General features: G+C 63.1%; 7 protein-coding genes across 7 annotated transcripts; 4 read left to right on the top strand and 3 right to left on the bottom strand.

Moving 5' to 3' along the window:
* Nucleotides 1-98: 98 nt before the first annotated feature.
* RHTO_07613 (uncharacterized protein) lies at nt 99-6,277 on the top strand (the record flags this gene model as incomplete). The annotated part of the gene is made up of 7 exons (XM_016421269.1): nt 99-658; nt 716-2,282; nt 2,345-4,792; nt 4,850-5,017; nt 5,087-5,131; nt 5,192-5,869; nt 5,930-6,277. 7 exons carry the CDS (start codon nt 99-101, stop codon nt 6,275-6,277), a joined length of 5,814 nt encoding a protein of 1,937 aa, XP_016274390.1.
* Nucleotides 6,278-6,662: 385 nt separating this feature from the next.
* On the top strand, nt 6,663-8,318 carry RHTO_07612 (capsular associated protein; the record flags this gene model as incomplete). Its single annotated transcript, XM_016421268.1, has 1 exon — nt 6,663-8,318. One exon carries the CDS (start codon nt 6,663-6,665, stop codon nt 8,316-8,318), a length of 1,656 nt encoding a protein of 551 aa, XP_016274389.1.
* Nucleotides 8,319-8,418: 100 nt separating this feature from the next.
* Nucleotides 8,419-9,757, bottom strand: RHTO_07611 (uncharacterized protein; the record flags this gene model as incomplete). The annotated part of the gene is made up of 2 exons (XM_016421267.1): nt 8,419-8,547; nt 8,609-9,757. The coding sequence occupies 2 exons, from the start codon at nt 9,755-9,757 to the stop codon at nt 8,419-8,421; spliced, it is 1,278 nt and encodes a 425-aa protein (XP_016274388.1).
* A 196-nt stretch (nt 9,758-9,953) lies between these two features.
* On the top strand, nt 9,954-11,754 carry RHTO_07610 (uncharacterized protein; the record flags this gene model as incomplete). Its single annotated transcript, XM_016421266.1, has 3 exons — nt 9,954-9,968; nt 10,043-10,881; nt 10,953-11,754. The coding sequence occupies 3 exons, from the start codon at nt 9,954-9,956 to the stop codon at nt 11,752-11,754; spliced, it is 1,656 nt and encodes a 551-aa protein (XP_016274387.1).
* A 155-nt stretch (nt 11,755-11,909) lies between these two features.
* RHTO_07609 (glutathione gamma-glutamylcysteinyltransferase) lies at nt 11,910-13,492 on the bottom strand (the record flags this gene model as incomplete). Its single annotated transcript, XM_016421265.1, has 6 exons — nt 11,910-12,407; nt 12,465-12,627; nt 12,683-13,001; nt 13,064-13,072; nt 13,154-13,268; nt 13,343-13,492. The coding sequence occupies 6 exons, from the start codon at nt 13,490-13,492 to the stop codon at nt 11,910-11,912; spliced, it is 1,254 nt and encodes a 417-aa protein (XP_016274386.1).
* Nucleotides 13,493-14,116: 624 nt separating this feature from the next.
* Nucleotides 14,117-17,183, top strand: RHTO_07608 (zinc finger, C2H2-type transcription factor; the record flags this gene model as incomplete). Its single annotated transcript, XM_016421264.1, has 8 exons — nt 14,117-14,194; nt 14,260-14,342; nt 14,404-15,578; nt 15,638-15,868; nt 15,932-16,030; nt 16,094-16,262; nt 16,328-16,692; nt 16,756-17,183. 8 exons carry the CDS (start codon nt 14,117-14,119, stop codon nt 17,181-17,183), a joined length of 2,628 nt encoding a protein of 875 aa, XP_016274385.1.
* Nucleotides 17,184-17,528: 345 nt separating this feature from the next.
* Nucleotides 17,529-19,581, bottom strand: RHTO_07607 (protein serine/threonine phosphatase; the record flags this gene model as incomplete). Its single annotated transcript, XM_016421263.1, has 7 exons — nt 17,529-18,223; nt 18,293-18,584; nt 18,647-18,723; nt 18,796-18,927; nt 18,988-19,080; nt 19,205-19,245; nt 19,520-19,581. 7 exons carry the CDS (start codon nt 19,579-19,581, stop codon nt 17,529-17,531), a joined length of 1,392 nt encoding a protein of 463 aa, XP_016274384.1.
* Between the last annotated feature and the right edge of the window lie 751 nt (nt 19,582-20,332).

Here is a 20,332-nt window from a genome sequence, read left to right as displayed (position 1 = left end):
ACAAGACGCGCAAAGGACGAGACCAGCTGAAACGACACTGCTTGTCCTCCCCACTCCTGACTCTCCGAACACCCGTGGGCAAGTAGGCTCGACCAGGCATGTCGACCTCTGGCGCGCCGGGAGGTAACAGGCGCGCCACCCAGCCGCCTCTCGACGGCCCGTCCCTCGCAACCCCTCATCGTTCGCCCTTCCCCACTTCCCTTCGTCCATCCCTCTTTCACGCCCGTCCCACCCCTCTCTCAGCAACATACTCGCCCGTCTCGTCAGTAGCGACTCCGGTCACATTGGCTGCCGCTGCGCATCTCCAAGCTCCGCACAATACCCCGTCCTCCGCCTTCTCCTCCCGAACCACCTCTGCTCCCGCCAAGAACCCTTTCGAACGCCTGCCAGCTTCGTCGTTCGATAGCTTCGTCAGTTCGGTGACTCGTCGAATCAAGTCGGCGCTCGAGCCTGGCGAGCTACCGAGTGAGCGAAGGCGGCGGGAAAGGGAAGAGCGCGAGAGGGAGCGGGAAAAGGCTAGGCGAGAGAGGGAAGAGGCGAGGCGGAGAAAGCAGGAAGAGGACGTGTTCGGCGAGATTCGCGCGCTGGGCGAGGAGATGAGAGTCGAGGACGCAGCAGCAGGCGACTTGCCCGAGGAGCAGTTCAATTCGACAGACTTGTGCGTCGCCTCTCAGCCGCTCGTCGATTCCTCTTACAAATCGTTCCTTTCTCGCAGCGCGGATCGCTCACCCAATCACGAAGGGGCAGCTGTTTCGGACCTCTCCCCCCGACCGCATTCGCCTTCCTCCGTTGTCTACGGCCACATGCCCTCCGACATCTCCCTCCCCTCCACCTCAGTGTCCACTGCTCCCTCAGTCGCTCCTCAAGACGAAGACGAGGACGTTCTCGTCCTCTCCTCCTCAGCCGAATCCTCTACGCGCTCTACGCCGCAGCCCGAGATGCGGGAAGTCCGCCTCGGCTCGTCGCACTCACTCTTCGTCGCGCGGGCGACCGCATCGGTCTCCTCGGACGATGATCGAGGTGGAGCGGCGCACGACACGGGCCGAGACGAGTCTTTCGGGTTGGAGACCGGTCCCGAGGACGACGAGGAGGAGCGCCCGGCGCCCTTCGACCGGTTCGACGAGCCAATGGCCGATGAGCGGAGGGACGCTCGCGATGAAGACGCTCCGCTCGTCCTGCAGGAAGACGAGTTCGACGTTGATGCGATTGGCGAAGGCGTGGAAGCGGAGGAGAAGGCCGATGTGGAGGAAGACGAGCTCGATATTGGAGAAGAGGACGACATCACGGGAGAAGACGAGGAACTCGCGCGGGCGGAAGCTCGGGCGAGTCAGTCGCTTGAGCGGGAGGATGCAGAGATCGCGGAGGATACGCCCTACTACCGCGATCCCTTCGACCGACCGATCCTCTACGCTCAGCCTACAGCTGGCGAGAACGATGACGAGGGCGACGTGCTTGACTACGTCGAAGACGTTCCTGCTCCGCTCGACGAGAATCCTCGAGCCCGCCTCGAATCGCCGGTCGACCTGGCCGCCGATAAAGGTCAGGTGGGGGAAGAAGCGATCGAGTCCGAAGGGAATGAAGGCGAGGACTACGGTCTAGGGGAAGACGTTTGCGAAGCGGACGGTGTGTTTGGAACTCGGGAGGAGGAGGAGGAGGAGGAGGCATCACGCTCGCCGTCTCCGCATCGCCCGTCGGTCACCGAAACGATCGAGCTGGGCTCGTCCTCCGATGAAGAAACGGCACATGCGACTCGCCAGCCACGCCCCGCAACGCAGGATGCGGACGACCGCTTTGCCGAGGTTCCTCAGCTCGCGACTTATGGGGCAGAGGTCGTGGAATCGAGGGAACCCTTCGCCTTCAAAGCCGACATCGATGTTGCGGACTATTCCGTCGACTCCGTTCGTGCAGGCGGCCGTGTCGAGGAATCGCAAGCGGAGGCGCTTGAAGCGGTTCACGTTTCCGGTCGGCTGTCTCCTCGACTAACGCCTGATCGACTTCCTGCGGCGATCAACGACCAAGACGCCTTCTCTGCGGATACGACAATCACAGACGCTCAGGAGGACCGGTTCGAGAAGGATCGGTTCGAGGAGGAGCAGGTCGAGATGGTGGAGCAGCAAATCGTCGAGGCCGACGAGGGCCGCGAGTTCTTTGGCGAAAACACGCCAGGAGATGAGGTTGAGCAAGGCGGCGAGATCAGCGAGGATGATGAGGAGATGGAGAATGTGCAAGTTCCAGGTCGTCACAACCCGCTCGAAGCGCTCTACGCCGACGAAGACTCCGAGGTGCGTTCGCCGGTAACGCTGAACTCACTTGCGGCATACTGAGGAATCCGCCGCTGCTACAGGACCTCGGACCAAGCATTCCCTACGAGATCAAGGGCAAAGGCAGAGCGCCTCCGCAAGCTCTCGAAGCTACAGACTCCGGCGACGAGATCAGCGACGACGACTCGGACTCGAGCATTGCGACAATCACCTCCGAGAACGTTGACTTCGCCATTGCCGACTGGATGAAATGGGCGCCGCGCATCAAGGAGTACGATGACGACCAGCTCGCCGAGAAGATCTTTACACTATCTGCGCAACTCGAGCTCGCCATGGACGTCGAGTCGCCTCGGCAGCATCTGATCGCTCAGCAGTTGTCGGACTTCCACTCCGAGCTCGCCAGGCGTATGCCGCCCGACGACGAGGACGAGGTGCTCGAACCCTCCAGACACGTCGACAGCGCAGACGACGCGGCTTTGGTGGCGGACGACGAGCAGGATGGCGAGGTATCAACGACGAGCCCCGACCGCTCAGCCTTTCAGCAAGACTCAGCCTCCCCTGAGCCGATCGATGCGAATGCCGCCTCTCAGGCCGCAGCGCAGCTCGACGCGATCGCCTCGAACCTCGTCGACCTCTTCGACCGCGGCGAACCGTCTCTCGTCCAGGTGCCGCAGGATGCTCTTGCAGCGTCTGAGGAGCCACGCATTGACGCGGCAAAGGCAGTAGACGGCCTCGTCGAACCGGATCGGGCGTCTTCGCCTGCTGCGGGAGCAGATAACCATCGCGCTCTATCGCCAGGCATTGACGAGCACGAGGGCATGGAGACGTCCGCCGAAGCGCGAGAACGTGCGACGCCGGCGGTCAAGCTGGCCGAGGACTCGAGCATCCAGCTCGGCGAAGCGGCATCAGTCATCCTCGCCCCGCCTGAGACCGCCATGATCAGCACTTCGGCGGCATCCAGCTCCGGAGCGTTGCAGCGTAGCGCTCCATTTCGCACGCTGCAGCACCCGGCCTTCTCGTCACACTTCGGCGAAGAATCCGGACCGCAACCCGACTTCGCCTCGCGCGTACGCTACGAGATGCCTCCGACTATCCACCGTGTCAACAGTCCCGCTCGCAGCGACTCGGCTGGCCCGGACCTTCCACAAGACGGGTCGATTCGCATCGGCGTGACAGACGAAGAGATGCTGGATGCGTCCCTCGTTGGACGGCACGTCCCGCTTTGGCAGGCGGAAGCTGCGACGTCGGCGGCGGTCCGGCAGCAGGAGGATGGGGGTTTCCATTCTACGAGCGGAGGACTGCTCGTCATCGACGACGATGCGGAGGCTGGTCAGACCCCTTCGCCACCTCGTCCGCAGACGCCCGTCCCTGCCGTGACTGCTTCCAAGCCCGCTGGCGCAACGCCTCCTCCTGCGGATCAGCTCGATGACGTCCCGACCATCATCGACGGCGTTGCGCCGCCGCAAAACTTCGACATCGTTCCCGCGCCTCTGCCTCGCTCCCCGTCTCCTGTCGCGCACACTACGTCGGCCGCTCACCGCCATGTTGCGTCTTCGCTGAAGGCAGCTGCCGACGAAGAATCGCCGGCCCCGCCCGCGGATGCGCCTATGTCGACACCGGCTTCGCTTGCCAAGACCGACAGCGCCGAAGATCTCGACCACACGCACTTGCAGTCCGAGATTGGGCCACAACCCGCCTTTGACAGTCGCGTGCGTTACGAAGCACCTCCCGCCATCCATAGCGTCGACAGTCCTGTTCATGACGACGACGGGGACAGCGAGGCTCGTGAAGACGGGGCCGTGCGGGTCGGCCTCTCTGACGAAGAGCTGCAGGACGCCATGCTCGCGGGCAGCGCTCCGCGGCTCGCTACGACGGATAACCTCCTTGAGCACGACGTCCAAGAGCAGCGGGACACGGACGTCGAGGCCGAGCGTGCGTCAGCCGGACTGGTCGTCATCGACGATGATGCCGCGGAAGACGAGCAGACGCAACAGCCCCTTTCAGATCTCCACCCAGCCGACAGAGTCGAACCGAGCGAAGACAAAGGTCACGAGCTCGGCGCCTCTCCGCCGCCGTCAGCGTCGGTAGATGCGCAGCCACCCGTTGTCGACGGCACTGCTCCGCCTCAGAACCCGGCGTTGCTGCCAAGTACCGTGCCTCGCGAGACAGGCCTTGGCGATTTCGTCGCGTTCGGCGACACGGACGAGGACGAACACGACGCCGACGAGCTCTCGGCAGCGGATGAAGCTGGTCCGTCTCTCGAGGCGCCGAAGTCGCCTGGCGACACAGCCAGTCACGTTCTCGGCCTTCCCGCTGGCGAAGAAACGGTCGTCGTCTCGAACTCGGCTGAGACGTCTGACGACTCCGACGAGGAGGGCGTGATCGCCGTGCGCGCCGCTCCGCGCTCATTCGATCTCGGCGCCCAGGCTGCGAATCGATCAGTTGCTGAACAAGCCGTCGAGAGTGCCGCCGAAGTCGATATCGCCCAGCAGGAGCAAGTCGACATCTTCCAGCAGGAGCCGACTTTGCAGGTTCGTCCAAATCGCGGTCAAGTGGATCAGCTGAGCTAACGTCGTACCTTTGCGCAGCCCGAATATGCACGGCCAGACGCCGAACAGAGCGTTGCGGGCAAGATCGCCGTCAAGAACGTCGTTGAACCTGGTGAATGGAACCGGCACGACCCGATCGAGTTCGGTACGGCTTCAGCTGGCGAATTCGCCTCTGTCGATGTCGACGTTGCTCTCGAGGATGAGCAAGTTAGTCGAAGGCTGTTCGTTATAGATCTCATCGAATGGTTGCTCACGCACGCCATCTCTCGCCAGCAGGTCTTGCGATCCAACGAGGTTCTCGACGATGCGCCCATCGAGGTCGTGCGTAGCGCCCCCTCTACTGAACTTGTGAGCCCTTTGCTGATCTCCATCCTCACGCAGGTCGACGGCTCGGCTGCGTTCGCCAACGGCAGCTCTCCACCGCCCGCCTTCATCGAGCCGGACGAGGCAGTCTTACCTCGACATGCCGAGCAGGACGACGGGAACCTTGACGAGGGCGAGTCGACCGATGAAGAGCAACTGGTCATCTCGCTCGTTGGCTCGAGCGGGCGTAATGGTGCCTCGCGTGAAGCATCGCTCGGCAAGGAGGATGCAGGCGGTGGCTCTGCCTCGTCGTCTACCGTGACAGCCGCACACCAATCGCCCTCGCTTCCCGGCAAGATACCGCAACGTCTCCGCCTTTCGACGCCTCTCCGACGATCCAGCAGGCTCTCCTTGCCGCCATCGCCCGCTGCCTCAACGCCAACACAGCCAACGTCGACGATCAGGCGCTCGCGTACCGCTGAAGAGGCCTCCTCAACCTCGACGAACCTTCCTTCTCCTGCGAAGCGCCAGCGCGTGACGGACCCGCCCAAGTCGCAAGATGCACCGTCGTCCGCTTCGTCTCGCTCCACCGGCGCTCGACTCCACCAGCATCGTCATCGCCCGACCAGCGCGGCAACTCCCGGCGCGAACGGTGTTTCGCCACCTCTCACCCGCTCGCGGTGCCACTTTTCTCGCCTGCGTATCAGCTCTCGCGAGGATCCATCGGCGCCGCCTTACTTGTTCAACGTTCCCACGGTGCGCGCAAGTTTGTCCTGCATTCCAAAACATCGCTGACGATACTTGGACTCCTTGCAGTGCGCTCTCGCTTCCGACTACGCCCAGGAGACCATGCGCCGCTTCCATGTCGAGAATCTTGGCGACGTGCCAGACTCGGACGACTGCGAAGGCATTCAGCTAGGCGGACAGACGCCTTCGGACGCCAACGCCGCCGAAGTCATGGAGAGTCGTCACTCGGCGCTCGTGCCGCACGAGGACGTCTTGGACGCCGTGAGGCGGATTGCCGGCTCTGAGCTGTGGGACGAAGGCGCGTGCGAGGTCCTGCCGCGCGAAGAGGTTGAAGGGCGGGTACTGCGAGGTGGGAAGCGGGCTTCGACCGGCGCTTCCTCAGCGGCAGCCGAAGCGGGCAAGAGGCGCAAGACGTAGAGGTCGGTCCCAGGTTCTCGCTGCGGGACCTGTAATCCTGGCAGGCGAGCAGCAGGAGGACTCTCGTCGCCGACGATGTCAGCGTGCGCGGCTTGGCCTTCTCAAGTCGGTGCCCCTTTCTCCGCTTCATGTCGCTGGCGCGTGCGCCAGACCCTGTAGGCCACGGCTTGCAATCCAGCAGGCGTGCTTGCACAATGCACCACCAGCAACAAGCGCGAGCGGAACGGATCCGGGTACCGAGAAGCTGGAGCCTGCGCACTCCGCGATCTGCCAACTCTCTCTTCATCCGGAATGGGCGTTGCCTCGCGCTCAAACAGCTTCTTCGTTGCTGCCACACGCGCCTTCTCTGCCTGAGAGAGACGTTCTGCTTTAGCCGCCGAACGCCATGACGCGTACGAGCTCACCACCGTCCTACACCAGCTTGCCGTCGTCGCCCACCGAGGAGGAGTTCCCGAAGAGGTGGCTGTCCCGCCTATCGCTACGCAAAGGCAGTCTCCCAGCGTACTTTGCGGAGATTGGGCGCGGCGTACCCGGACGAAGCACTTCTCGGCGAAGCGGCTTGGTCCTCCTCCTCGCCGCCCTCCTCCTCGTCTCCCTCACCACGCTCTCGCCGTCGACACAGACCCACCTGGTCTCACAGTTTCGACGATCTCACCCCGACAATGCCCCTCGCAACCTACAGCTCATCCAGCGACGGGTTGTACGCAAGCTGCAGGTGCGGGAAGAACCCTTGGTGATCGGTGTCGCTGGCGGGTCAATCAGCAAGATGCCGAGCGCATATGGCGAACACCTCGTCGCCTGGCTCAACAGGAACTACGCGGCGCGTCGCGGTCCGCACAAGCTTGTCAACGCGGCGATACCGGCGTCCGAGAGCGGCGTCTCGAGCATCTGCCTCAACACCCTCTTCGGCTTCCGTCCGACCGCGCACGACTCGACAGAGCCGCCTATCGATCTTCTCCTCGTCGAGTTCGCCTACAACGACAACGCCCTGCCCGTTGGTCGCGAGGGCAATCCAGAGTTCGAAATCTCCCGGACCGCCAATTTTGAGCGCATATTCCGCACAGCGCTGTCATGGCCTGTGCCGGTCATCGTTGTCGAGGTCGCCGGTTTCGCAGGCGACATCCGCGTGGCAACACCCAACAACTGGTTCTTCCGCTCGTCCGGCCTCGACCACGCTCTCGTCGCCCAGCACTACTCGGTCCCCATTGTCGACTTTGCCCTGCAACTGTACACCTACCCCGACGCCAGCGACCTGCCCAAATTCTTCGTCGACAGCGGCATCCACCCCTCGCCTGCGGGCCACAACCTCATTGCAAGCCTCATCGCGCAAGAACTCGTCTTCCACCTCTCGCTCGGCAGCAGCGACACTCCGCTCGTCAACCTCCAGCTTCCGAATATCAGCGGCGTCAGCTGGTCTCGACTCGCCTCATCCTCCGTCCACGGCCTCCCCTCACCAACCCCCAGCCTCGAAATCGCCTCGCCTCTCCGCCCGCTTCCTGCGCCTCGCTGGCAACTCGGTTCGTCGCCGTCCTGGGACTGCGTGTCGAGCCAGATCGGTCCAACCGTTGCGCTGCTCAAGAAGTCAGTCGTCGCGTCGGATGGATGGGAGTACGGAGTCGACCTCTCCGACGGCGGCCAGACTCGAAGCGGTTCACGACCTGGCTTGACGGCAAACTCGACAGGCGCCCATCTCGTCCTCCGTCTCACCGGGGACGGCGACGGGCGGACCGCCTTGCTGTACCGGAGGTCGTGGCAAGAGTCGGCGGATGCGCTCGTCTGGGTTGACCAGAACCCGGACGACGTGGCAGGATGGGAGGAGCGGGAGGGCCCGCGCTGTCCTCCTGAGCCAAAGCTGCTCCAGGGCAGCTGGGACACGCCATCGACGCAGATGGTCATCGACGAAATTTGCGCGAGCAGGCGGAGCTGGTCAGGGAGGATCGAGGCGGAGAAGGAGTCTTTCTTGCACCTGTTGACGGTGCCTGCGCGGACGGGCAAAGCGGGAACGTACTTCAAGAGCTACGGGTTCGCAACAGCCGAGTAGCTCTGCCTGTAGATCTTGAAGCCTGAACCCGGTTTTCAAACTTCTCCTACTTTGCCAACAAAAGCAAGCAGAACTTCTATGCGAACTAGTCGATACCTGGCTACTGTCTACACCGATAATCGTTCACTCCGGATGGGCAGATGTCCGACAAGTTGAACAGTCCGCCTGCGCCCTGCACCTCCCTTGCAAGAACGTCGAGGTAGTTGAGCAGGAGGTGCGCCTTCTCCAACTAGGGTGCAAGCAAGTCAGTAACGACGTCAGCCTGAGAAGCAGAAAGCGAGCGAGCGCACATTGACTTGGTACATGTAATGCGTGCCGTCGAAGCTCTTTGCGCCGTCGGTCATGCCGAAGTAGTCGAGGAAGCCCATCCGTCCCTCGGCAAGTGCTTGGTCTCCGGGCTGGACGCCGTCGAGCCTGCGGCGCATGGCCGCGTTGTACCGCTGTACGGCAGCCGGACCCTGTTCGCCTGCAAACTGGACAGGCTTGTTCGGACCTGGAGCGTGTATGCCGAGCCAGAGGGGGAGGGGTGCGGGGAACGCGGTCGATGCAAAGTTGAGAAGGGGCTTGACGGCGCCGAGGAGCGAGACGGAGGTAGCCATCTTGCAGTGGAGGCCGAACGACTGGACGACGACGGGGCTGAGGTCCTTGCGATACCAGGGCATCTTGTTGCGCCACTCGACGAGGCGGGCGACGTAGCTCGTCGGCGACGACGGGCATGCGCGGTCTTCGTAGTGGAGGAAGACGTTTCCGCCGCACACGGGCGCGTCGAGCGCCGGGTCTTGCGAGTCGCCAAGGCCGAATTCGCGACAGTTCTTCTTGTCGTCAAACATGCGGTCGCCCCAGCAGATATCGCGCGCCTCACCCTTGGTGATGGCGCCGTCCCTGCGTCCGCGGAGGATGATGAAGAGGGCGTTGGCGAGGTGGCGGACGAGCGAGTCGCCCCGGAGCAGAAGCCCGCCAAAGCTGTTCTCGAGCAAGTCGCACGCCTCGGCGGCCGAGTAGACGTGCGGCGGAGAGCACCCGGGCAGGTCGAACGAGAAGCGAAAGTCGGCGGGCTCGAACGTCGCGTTCGCTGGCGGGAGTGCGGCGGGGCCGGCCGGATCGACGCGAGCCCTGGCGACGGCATCGAGGAGCTGGTGCGCGGTGCAGGTCTGCGCCTTACCGGGACGAGAAGCGAGTTTGGAGGCGCCGACGAGGGTCGAGAGGCCGTGTGGCTCAGCTGCGTCGAACGGCCACCGCACACTCGCCGAGCGGTACCCTGCGCCTGTGTCTGCGTCGCCGTGTGCGCCAAGGGCAAAGTGCGCCGAGACTGCGACGATGGTGAGGATGCATGCGACGAGGAACCACGGGTTCCTTGCCGAGAGCGGTCGCCGTGGCCATGGCCTGCCGAGCTGCGCTGCAGCCGGGCTGTCTGCGAGTGGCTCGTACGTCGGCGGCATCCGAGCACGGCGCACGCACGAGAGCACCTGCCAGCAGAGCAGAGCAGGACGAAGGCGAGGGCGATCCAATCCAGCAGCGCCAGGGCCGCGACCCGCGTTCAGGGCGGACTTCCGCAACCCAATCGCCCGCCCGCCCGCCAACGCTCCCGCGCCCGCCTCGTCGCCTCCTCTGCAGAGCACCGCCGGACACAGGCGCATGGCCAGGAGCATGGTGCGCCCAGCGACCACGACGCAGGCAGCCGACTCCGCCCAGGAACTGACACCTCCTCGCCCGCCATCCCGCAGACGGCGTCGACTCTCTTCCAATTCTTGCGACAGAAGAATCGCCTCAACGGCCTAATGGCAGCCAGCTTTACCCTCCTGATCGTCCTCAGCCTCTCACACCACGACGTTCGACATGTCGCTGCCGCCCGCCTCCCTTCCTTCGCCCGGTCGACCCTGTCTCCCGCCGAACCCGTCGTTGCTCGAGCGGTCAACGCCCACTTTGAGCTCGAACGGCAGTCGAGGCGTTACTCGCCGCGGGAAACGCTCGCCGTCGCACTGCGCGTCGCATCGGCGGACCAGCCGCGATGTGCGGCCGTCGAGCAGCTGCTGAGCGCTTTCCGAGGCGGGGACGATCGCTGGCTCTCGTTCGAGCAGGACGAGCAGACAGCGCGGCGGTGCGGTGGGGCTAGCCACGCCGTGACCGACACGAGCCGGCACGAGGTCGTCTTTGTCCGAGTCGAGGACGCCGTGATGGACTCGCATGACGGACCCAACTGCCGCGACTGCGCCTCGAAGCTCGTCGTCGTGCACTCGCCAGACCCTCGACGGCTCGAGGACAAGAAGGCCGAGATGCTCGACACCGGCCTCGCCTGGATGGTCGTCTCCGACGTCCAGTCCACCCCGACAGGACATTTCTTCGCCCTCCGCGCCCTCCCCCTCGCAGCCCGCGAAGAGCGCCACCTTCGCCGCTTCCGCGACCTGCAGACCCGCGACCTGCCGTGCTCCGAACAAAAGTTCATCCTCGCCGAGTACCAGCGGTTCGGGTTTGGCAGCTCGATCGCCATGCTCGCTGGCGCCTCGTACTACGCCGCTATGCACAACCGCACGATCATCTACCGGCCCGGTCGGGAGTTTGCCTAGTGAGTCGGCTGTCCCTTCATGCCTCGACTTTTGCGCTCGTCGCTGACAGCCGCTCAATGTGGGAACGCAGCCTCCCGCCCAATTTCTGCGAGTCCGACAACCTCAACTGCTACTTCCACGGCTTCTTCCACCGCCAGCATCGCTGCCTCGACTACGTCGACGCGGAAATCAAGTCCCGACCCGTCCTCGACCCGCCCAAGGCCAAGCAAGGCCCGCGCCAGCTCGACCCAGCCTCGCGCGACGCCAGCGACCCCGTATGGCTGCTCGAGTGGCCCAACCCAGCCGGCTTCGACGGCACCTACTACGACTTCCTGCGCAAGAACGGCTACGACGTCCGCGCGTCCCTTACCGGCCTCCTCCTCCTCAACCCGACTCGTCGCGTACGTGAAGGCGTTGAAGAACATTCGAATGGGGGCTCGAAACTCGCGCGCTACATCGGCGCGCACGTCCGGCATGGAGACAAGAAGCTCGAGGCGACCCTCGTCAACTTCACGTCCTACATGGACGAGGTCGAGCGGCGCGGTCGCGCCTCGGGCATCCGCGACGTCTTTCTCGCGACGGACGATGCAGAGGTCGTCGAGCGCGAGACGAGCGAATACCCGCTCCTCCGCTTCTCCCTCCAAGACACGCTCCGTCCAAAGTCTGGGTTCTGGTACGACGGATTCCGAGGCAAACAGTTCGACCTCTTCCTCTCGGTCTATACGGACGTCGCCATGCTCAGTCAGGCAGACATCTTTGTCGGGACGGGCTCGTCCAGCATGAGCACGCTCGTGCAGGCTCTGCGTGGCGTCCTACACAAGCACGAGACGTACATGCTGGACGAGAAGGGTGTGGCGAGGGAGGCCGCAATGTCAGAGGCGTTCTTTGATTAGGCATTGTACGACTAGATTAGATAGATTTCCCTCTGCAGTTCATTCGCTTTCCTCGGCTCTGGAAAGTCCCGCGCATCGCTCGCTTGTTCAGTCCGGATTGCTGTGACGCATAGCTATGCATGTCTGCGATCCTGGCTTGTGCGACTGCCATCCACTCAATCCACCTCGACCTGCTTGTCTGGGCCCGCACACTTGCACACTGCCTGATTCCCTTCCTCGCTTCGACAGCACTCGCCCAACGCCCCAAGCTGCTTCGTCGCGTTCTCGACCTCCTCTCGCAACCCCTCGACCGTGCTCGTCGCTTCCTGCGCAAGCGTCGCAAGTTCGTCCGCCAGGTTGGGCGGGATGAGCGACGAGAGGGACGAGCGCGGTGAGAGGAGCGCGAGGGCGAAGACGATGTTGAGGAGCACAGAAGAGGGGTTGGGTGCGCTAGCGAAGGGTACGAGTTGGGCGAGGCGGGTTGTTGAGAGTTGGTCGAGGAGGGGCGGTAGAGAGGTTTGCGCTGAATTCGTCGGTCGAGCAGCGAAGGGTAGAGTAGGTAGCTTGACGAGGTGCGAGACGAAGTTTGTCACGAAGTCGGAAAGCGGCGTATGTTGCTTGGTCTGCGCGAGAAGGAGGAGGGAGAGCGAGTTGTTGAGGGCGGCCCACGACGACTGCGCGGGAAGAGGTTATTACTTTCCTTCATAGGGCTCGGAGAGGAGGCCATGTACCTTGTTGAGCGTGACGACAGCGAGCGAGAGCGGCGCGTCGAGTGAACCTGGCTCGGCTCCTGCAACTTCAAGGACGGCATAACCGCGTGGTTGACCCGTTGCCTTGTCGAGCGGCAGCATCGACTCGTATGCAAGCGAGGCAGGAATCCAGTACGAAGGGTACCTGCGGAGCGCAGCGCATCAGCGTCGTTAACGTTGGAAAGGGTCAGCTGACGCACTTGAAGCGCGCAACGTCAAGAATCAACACCATATCCTCCTCCTCGCACAGCGCTCCGATAGGGCTAAAGTGACCGTCTCCTGTTTGCCCAAGAGTTCTCCTCGAATACGAGAACGCCATGATCCCCTTTCCCCTCGAGACGTCCTTCAGATCTCGTCGAAAGCTGGCGAGCGCTTCTTCGCGCTGTGCAGGCGACGAGTCGAGAACGGGTTGCGCGATGCGTGCGCGGAGGCCGTTGCAGCGTGCGAGGCAGGCGAATTCGGGGAGGGTGAGGCCGTCGACAGCGATGTCGGTCAAGGGACGGCAGCAGTCGAGCATGTCTGCGCGAAGCTCGTAGCTTCAGTCGACGAGCTGGAGGCACGACCGGTATGCGTGAACGCACTTTGATCGTCTGCCAAGGTTAAAAGGCGTTCCCAGCGAAGACGGAATCAGCCAGAAGTCGCCGAGACGAGCTGGGCAGCGACAGACTCACACCATCGCCAGCCACCCTTCCACTTCCGCTGCGGGTCCACTTCGAGACTGTTGAGGATCTGGACGAGCGTGCCGAGGGCACAGTATGCGGGCTCGTTCTGCGTAACCATTTGAGGCTGGCGAGAGGCCGCGTGAGAGCCGGGTCAGCGGGTAACCTTCGCGCCACAAGTCTGCGGATCGTTGCACTCACCGCGAGCAAGAAGTACGACTCCATATTCCCTTCAGCTAACGCTTTCGCGAAAAGGCGCTTCCCCTCGGGGGAGTTGAAGGCGATACACGTCTCGGGTAGCGGTCGCTTGTAGAAGCTCGTCTGGGACGCAAGGAGAGGAGCTGTCGCCATACTGTGTACTGATCTTCCAGTCGGCAGCGTCGAGGAGGAAGCGGGAGAGGTTCGGACGAGTGGCAGGAGGCGACCGAGTGTGGCAGAAGGCAGGCGGCAAGTGGGCGGCGCCCGCGAGCGAGTCAAAGCTGTCAAGTGAATCGCCTTCAGCGTGTCAGGAGTCCAGCAGGGCGAGTGCGAGTGAGTGGTCAGACGAGGAGAGACGAGGTGGAGGTCGGCTCCTCCCGCTCAGCTCAAGTCGCTTGGAGTGCTTTTGGGTGTCGCTGAAAAAGCACTGCTGCTCGTACTTGACCATCTACGAGATCACCAGCCCGCCCCTTCCCCTCCAGCTCGACTCGTTCCCCTCCATCGCCCACCTCCACCCCCTCATCAACTCGTCGAACACGACCTGCGGGCCGAGCGGGAGTTCGTAGGAGGACACACGGCAGTCGGCCGAAGTTTGCGACCCTCCACCACACCCTTCGACCCTCGCCCAAGCGGTTGGACGGTCGCCGACCCCGCCTGACTTTGCTCGCGCCGACTCGACAGTACAATTCGAAGTGCGTGCGAGAGCTGTGCTCTCGCAGAGCAAGGAACTGACACAGACCTTCTACGCAGCACACGATTTGACAAGTCGCCGCCACGATGCCTGCCGCCCGAGGCTCCGCCAGCGGGCAGACCTTCCCCTGCCCCGACTGCGACAAGACGTTCTCGCGCAAGGAGGTGGGTGCAGAGTCGCTCAGCGAATGCAAGGGCTGGTACTGACCGGGAGCCTGCACGTCGCGCAGTACATGGCCCGGCACTACCGCTCGAAGCACAGCAAGGAGAAGCCGTTCCAGTGCGAGTTCTGCGACCATGCCTTCAGCCGCAGGTGTGTGCGACCTTGCTCAGTCATGCAGAGCTTGTAAGCTGACGGTTTCCGTGCCGCTCAGCGACTTGCTCCGCCGACACTACAAGACGTGCGCCGAGGCGAAAGCACGACGAGGCGAGACGAGTGCCGGCGCCTCGCCTCCTACCAGGCGCAACTCGGCTGCATCCAACTCGACAGGGAGTGCTGGAGCGCGTGCTCCGCCTGAGCCGCCCAGGACGACTTACGAGATGCCCTACGCGAGCTCGTCCGCTACTACCGCCATGCCTCATCCCTCGAACAATCCCCTTCTCCCGACTCCTCCGCCGTCCTACTACGCCCACATGTCGATGCCAATGCCCGATCACCCGATGTACGGCCTTGCTCCCGCCACAGGCATGCATTCGTCCTTCTCGATCGCCTCGGGCGATGGGACCGCTCCGTCGCCCGAGAACGGCCCCTCCCCCTTCTCGACCTTCTCCAACTCGTCCAACTTGACGCTGTCGAGTAACTCTCCCCAGACACCCTTCGCGACCGATGCGAGCCTCCCACCCGCGCCCTCGTATCCCATGCTTGGCATGATGTCCGCACATCCGCCTCATCCCTCCACCTCCTCCGCCGTTCCTTCCGCACCGTCGACTTCTTCGCACCCTCACTCTGCAACAACCACGCCCACGACGTCCTCGACCTCCGCCTTCAAATCTGGCTCGCTCTCGCACGACACCCTCGCGCCAGGCCTCTCGCGCACCGGCTCGTTCACTCGCGACGAAGTCCTCGCGAGCGAGGTCTTGCGGGACTTGATGCGCTCACCGCTCGGAATGAGCGGCGCGACGCCGCCTGTCTCGACTGCGGCGGCGGGAGGGATGGCGTGGCATCCAGCGACGAATGCGCATGGTCAGCACGAAGCGGTGCAAGGTCGTGGAGAAGGAGCGGGAGGAGTGAGCCCGGGAGGAGACGCGCATGACTGGGCTCTGTCGAGCGTTTTCGGCACGACAACCGCGGGCGGGGCAGCGAATGGTGTTCTCGTCTCGGCGCCGTATGCCGGACCGGCTGTCACGCCACATAACAAGCTTGAGGAGACTCCGGCTGCTCAGGCGCTGGCTGAGTACTTCAACAAGGGCGGTGTGGGTGGGATCACGGCGCTCGATCTGGGCTTCCCAACGGAACCGAGTCTCTTCCCGGATTGGATGTTCAAGGCGCCGACGGTATACGAGGAGGAGAAGCGGTTCTGGATGCCCGAACAGAAGTTTTGCCTCGGTTGTGCGTGGGCGCTCTTCCTCTTGAGGTTCGTGAACCGTTACTGATAAGTTCGTGCGCAGACCTCTACCCTTGGCACGTCCCGCCTCTCCCCGTCCTCTCAGGCTACGCGAAAAAAGCGACAGAACGCCTCCTTCCCGCCATGCCGATCGTCCACGCCCCTTCGGTCGTTCTCAACGAGATGGAGGTCCATACGGCTTTCGCCTTGACGGTTGCTGGCGGAGCGTACGAGCGCGATGGTCAGAGCTTCAGCAACGAGATGCTCGTCGAGAAGAGGGTCTTCCTCGTTCGAGGTGCATTCGCCCTGCCTACATCCAGCTTTAGATGGTCGGTGCTAACGATGTTTGCGCGCGCAGGCTTTCAGGAGAAGAGCAAGACGTGGGATCAGAAGTTTGCGTCGCTCCAGTCGATGCTGCTTTACCAGCTTCTCGGCCTCTTTCACCGCGACGAGCAGCGTGCGTTGATCTTCTCCGCTGTCAACTCTCGATGCCGTTCCTAACTTGACTCACCCTCGGCAGAACGATTGCTCTCGCACTCCTTCCACTCGGCCCTCGTCTACATGTTGCGTGCGCTCGACTTGCCGACCAAAGTTCGCGAGGCGAGCGTTTCGCCGCCGAGAGAGGACATGCAGGGCGAAGAGCTCGAAAAGGCGTGGCGAGATTGGGTCAAGGTCGAGACTTGGCGGAGGTGCGTTCGGGTCTCTCGCCTGCCCGTCCGAAAGCTTGCGCTGACACTGTCCTGGTTCATCACAGGGTCGCCTTCATCGTCTTCCTCACCGACCTCGAGCACGCCGCCGCGACGAAGACGAATCAGCTCCTCTCGCTGGGCGACCTCGACATCGACCTCCCAGCCGCTGAGCGAGCATGGAGCGCCAAGACAGCCGACGAATGGCGCCGACACATGCTCTTTGCCCTCTCTCCCACCGCGCCCTTCCTCTCTGTCATTCGCGCCTTGCTGAACAACAAGAACGACGACCCGTTCTCCGAGTCGGCCCTCCTCATCGCCGACCTCGGCCGACTGTCGAGCTTCCCGCTTTTGATCCTGAGTCGGACGTTGAGCTACCTTGAGAAGAAGACGGAAGAGGCGCTCGAGCAGGTCGACCCGTTCAAGTCGTTCCGTGAGTCCGCCCCTTTCTCTGCCTTCCTATCCCGAACTCGCTGATGAGTCGGCCGTCCTGCAGTCGGAGGACTCGGCGTCGTCGAAGACCGCGAGGCCGAGAACCGCGACCTGCTGCAGCGCATCCGATCGGGGCGGGAGATCCTTCGCCGACTGCCCGGCGGCATGGCTCGTGGCGGCGGCGAAGGCTGGTACAACGAGATCATTCCTTCGGCGAAAGATTTCGCGTACGAGGACTCGCCGCCCACCACCTCGTCAAGGTCGTCCTCCTCCAACGGTCCCGTCACTCCTCCTATGCCGACTCAACAGCCCGCACCCGACGTCGCCGACATCTTTGCCGAATTCGAGCCGCAGCCTTACAAGCCTTTCTACGGGCATGGCGGCGCAACAACGATCGAGACGTTCGAGCAGGCGCAGGCTCGGCTACAAAAGCACGCGACCAAGCGCGCGGCGGATGCGCGGGCACTCTGGCCGGAGCTCATGGGCGTTTGAAGGGTCGGGCTCAGGTCAGGCTTTTCGTTCTCTTGTTGTAACATAGTTAGTTCCTGTCGTTTCGCTCAGCATAGCTCGCCGTCTTGTTGCAACTCGTCATTCCAACTTCTTCGCCTGCGAGTCGCTTTTGCTGTTTGCACACGAGTTACAGGCTGCTGAGCGATTGCATCGAGGTCTATGAGCAGGATGGCGAGCTGCAACGGGACTTGTGATATGCTGAGGGTTTGCTACCGGGGCGACAACGAGAGCGAGAGAGCGAGCGCGAGCATGGGAAAGAGACGGAGGCGAGGTATACACGGAGGGTATATTGTGACAGAAAGGCGGCAAGTCGAAGGGAGCAGTCGGCTACAGGCTGGCGCCGGAAGTCGCTGCGTGAAGAGCGTCCTCCTTTGGCGTCGTCGAGCCTTCGGTCTCGCTGACATCCTCGATACGCTTGTCCTCGACATCGTCCATGTCGGCGTCGTCGGTGATCGACGCCCCCTGCGCTGGACCGGAGATCTCGCCATCCTCGCCCTCCATCGCCTCCTCGCGCTCGAGCTCGGCCATGCGCGCCCGCAATGCCGCCTGGATCGCGGGCAAGTCAAGCTCGCCCTCGTCCTCGCTGTCGTCCTCGCCTGCGCCGCCGCTGCCAGGGAACGAAAGCGAGATGCCGCCGTCCGTCGAACCGACTCGGAGGGCGCCGCCGAGGATACCGCCAGGAACGCCGCCCGCCGCGCCACCGGCCTGACCGCCCATCAAGGCGCCGCGAGGACCGTTCCCGCCTTGTCCGAACGGCTCGACAAACTCCTTCGGCGTCGCGTAAGGCTCGCCTCGCTCGACGCGGCCCTTGACCCACGCGTACCACTCGTCCTTTGTCCGGTCGCCGAGGAGAGCGACGACCATCATCGTCATGTTGTCGCATCCTACGCCGCCCCAGTCGGAATCGGGCGCGAGGCACCGGTCGAGGAGCTCTTCGCAGATGGTCTGTAGCGGCTTTTCCTGCGAGATGGCGAGGCGGACGTAGTCGATGACTTGCTGCGAGGTGAGGACGTCCCAGATGCCTGCGAAAGCGACCAAAGGCGGGGGTGAGCACAATCCGAAACGAGGGATGGCTGGAAAGCGAAACTCACCGTCGCAAGCGAGAACGACAAACTCGTCTTCGGGAGTCGCCTCGTGCACGGTGATGTCGGGGTCAGCGGTGACGATCTGCTGCTCCGGGTCGAGATTCGAGTTCTGCTTGAAGTCGAAGTCGCCAAGAGCGCGCGAGAGGGCGAGGTTGCCGTTCACTCGGCCGAACTCGACAAAGCCGCCGGCAGCGACGATGCGAGAGGTCTCGCCCTGGCTTGTGGGCTTGTGGTCGAACGAGAGAGGCTTGGCTTCGCCGCCGACAGACATCACGGCACGAGAGTCGCCTGCGTTGGCCTGTAACGAGCGAGTGAATGTCAGACGTGGTCCTCAGTTGAAGACTGCACATGGAGACGCACGCAGATGATATTGAGCTCTGGCGTAATGATCGTCGACACGGCCGTGCAGCCTGAAGGGTCGCCTCGGAAGTCGGGATCTGCGCGCAACGTACGAGTCAGGCGAAACGTTCTGCCGGCAGCGGTCTCTCCTGGAAGTGTTGAGCACTTACTCGCCCGCAAATCCTCGTCCGTCTCCAAGTACGCCCGCTTCAAGCTCGCCTCCCAATCCCGCTTCTTGAAGTAGTCGTTCGCCGCCAATCGTCCATGCACCGTGTCGCCCGCAAACTTCGCGACCGTTGAGCCTACGAAAAGCTCCCACCGTCAGCCAAACGTCGAGGAAGAACGAGGCACGCGCGACGTACCGCCATGCCCATCATAGACCGCAAAGAACGACGTCTTCTTGCCGTTGAGCTCGTCTCCAAGCGAAAGGATCCCCGCGTGCGCATCCTCCATGGCTGTTCAGACGGACACAAAAGTAGCCGCACGAAGGTCAGCAAGGAGAAGCGGGCGATCATCCGGACAACCCGTCCAGGCGGCTAGAAAACCAGGGCTGAGAGGATCCGAGAGAACGGAACGCACTCAGACGCCATCCCTGCATCTCGCTGACTGCCCATGCTAGCCTGCATTGTCGCGAGAGAGACGAGACGAGGACAGTCAGCTGGTTATCCGACACCGCAGCCGGCGAATGAGGTGTGCTCGAGGTCGACAGGCGCTCCAGTGCAGGTCTGCAGTGCTGCCAACAGGGTGAAACACAAGTTCGCGACCGCCTTCGTATCCACCGCCGGCCAACGCGACGCTTGTTCGCCCTTCGCAAGCTCGCCTTAAACGGACCGGCCAACGAGTCTCGCCGCGCGCGAAAACTTCGCCTGGGGTACGGAATGGATCTGTACGCACCGCGAGTCTTCTCCCTGGTGCGAGTGCTTCTCTACGACGGGTTCCGACAGAGTTTGGCCCATTGTCGCTGGGGGAGGAGAGGCGGTCGGTGTGGGGTGAGCTCGAGCTGGCGCGAGGGGTTCGCTCGGGTCTGGCGGGCGTGCGAGTGCTGGATGCGGCTGTTTCGAGGCGAGTCTAGCAGAGTCTAGCGGTGCGGCAGCGTGTGAGCAGTCGTGGGCGGAGGTGCGGCCCCCGCTCGCTCTCGCAAGCCTCGACCAATGCGATTAACAGTTGTTATCAGGTCAAGCTCGGGGTGCTGGCAATGGCAGAAGCGTCTACGCAACGTCTTGGTCTCGATCAGACTACGGCGAACCGGACGACTCGCGAATAGTCCTGCTCCGCCGAATTCAACCAGCTCGAAACGGCTTGGAAGGCGGGTCGTTGTTTGTGGAGGGCTGTCCTGCGTCGCTAAGCAGTGTCGAAATATCAGCGCGGACAGCAGCGAAGCGGGAGTCGCGAGAAATCCCGAAGCGAGCACCGGATCGCCCACAGCGGTACAGCCTTGTCGAGTCGTCGGCGCGGCGGCTGGACTTTGAGCACAGAGATGTGTGTGAAGCGTAAGTGTCGCTGCGCAGCACACAGAGCCTCGGTAAGCTGAGGGATCGCAGTGATCTTCCCGAACGGAGGAAGCCCGCAGGATCATGGCGGTTCGGCGGCCTGACCAGTTCTGGCTCAATCCCACCAGCAGCAACCTCCTTTGCCGACTCGGTCGGACAGCAAACTCAGTGCCTAGCAGCGAAATGGCAGTCTTCACACTGATGGTGAGAACGAGCG

This window comes from Rhodotorula toruloides, assembly GCF_000320785.1.
Source record: "Rhodotorula toruloides NP11 unplaced genomic scaffold Scaffold7, whole genome shotgun sequence".
Taxonomy (NCBI): Eukaryota; Fungi; Basidiomycota; class Microbotryomycetes; order Sporidiobolales; family Sporidiobolaceae; genus Rhodotorula; species Rhodotorula toruloides.
The sequence above is the reverse complement of the archived record's forward strand: the minus strand, read 5'-3'. Positions and strand labels throughout refer to the sequence as shown.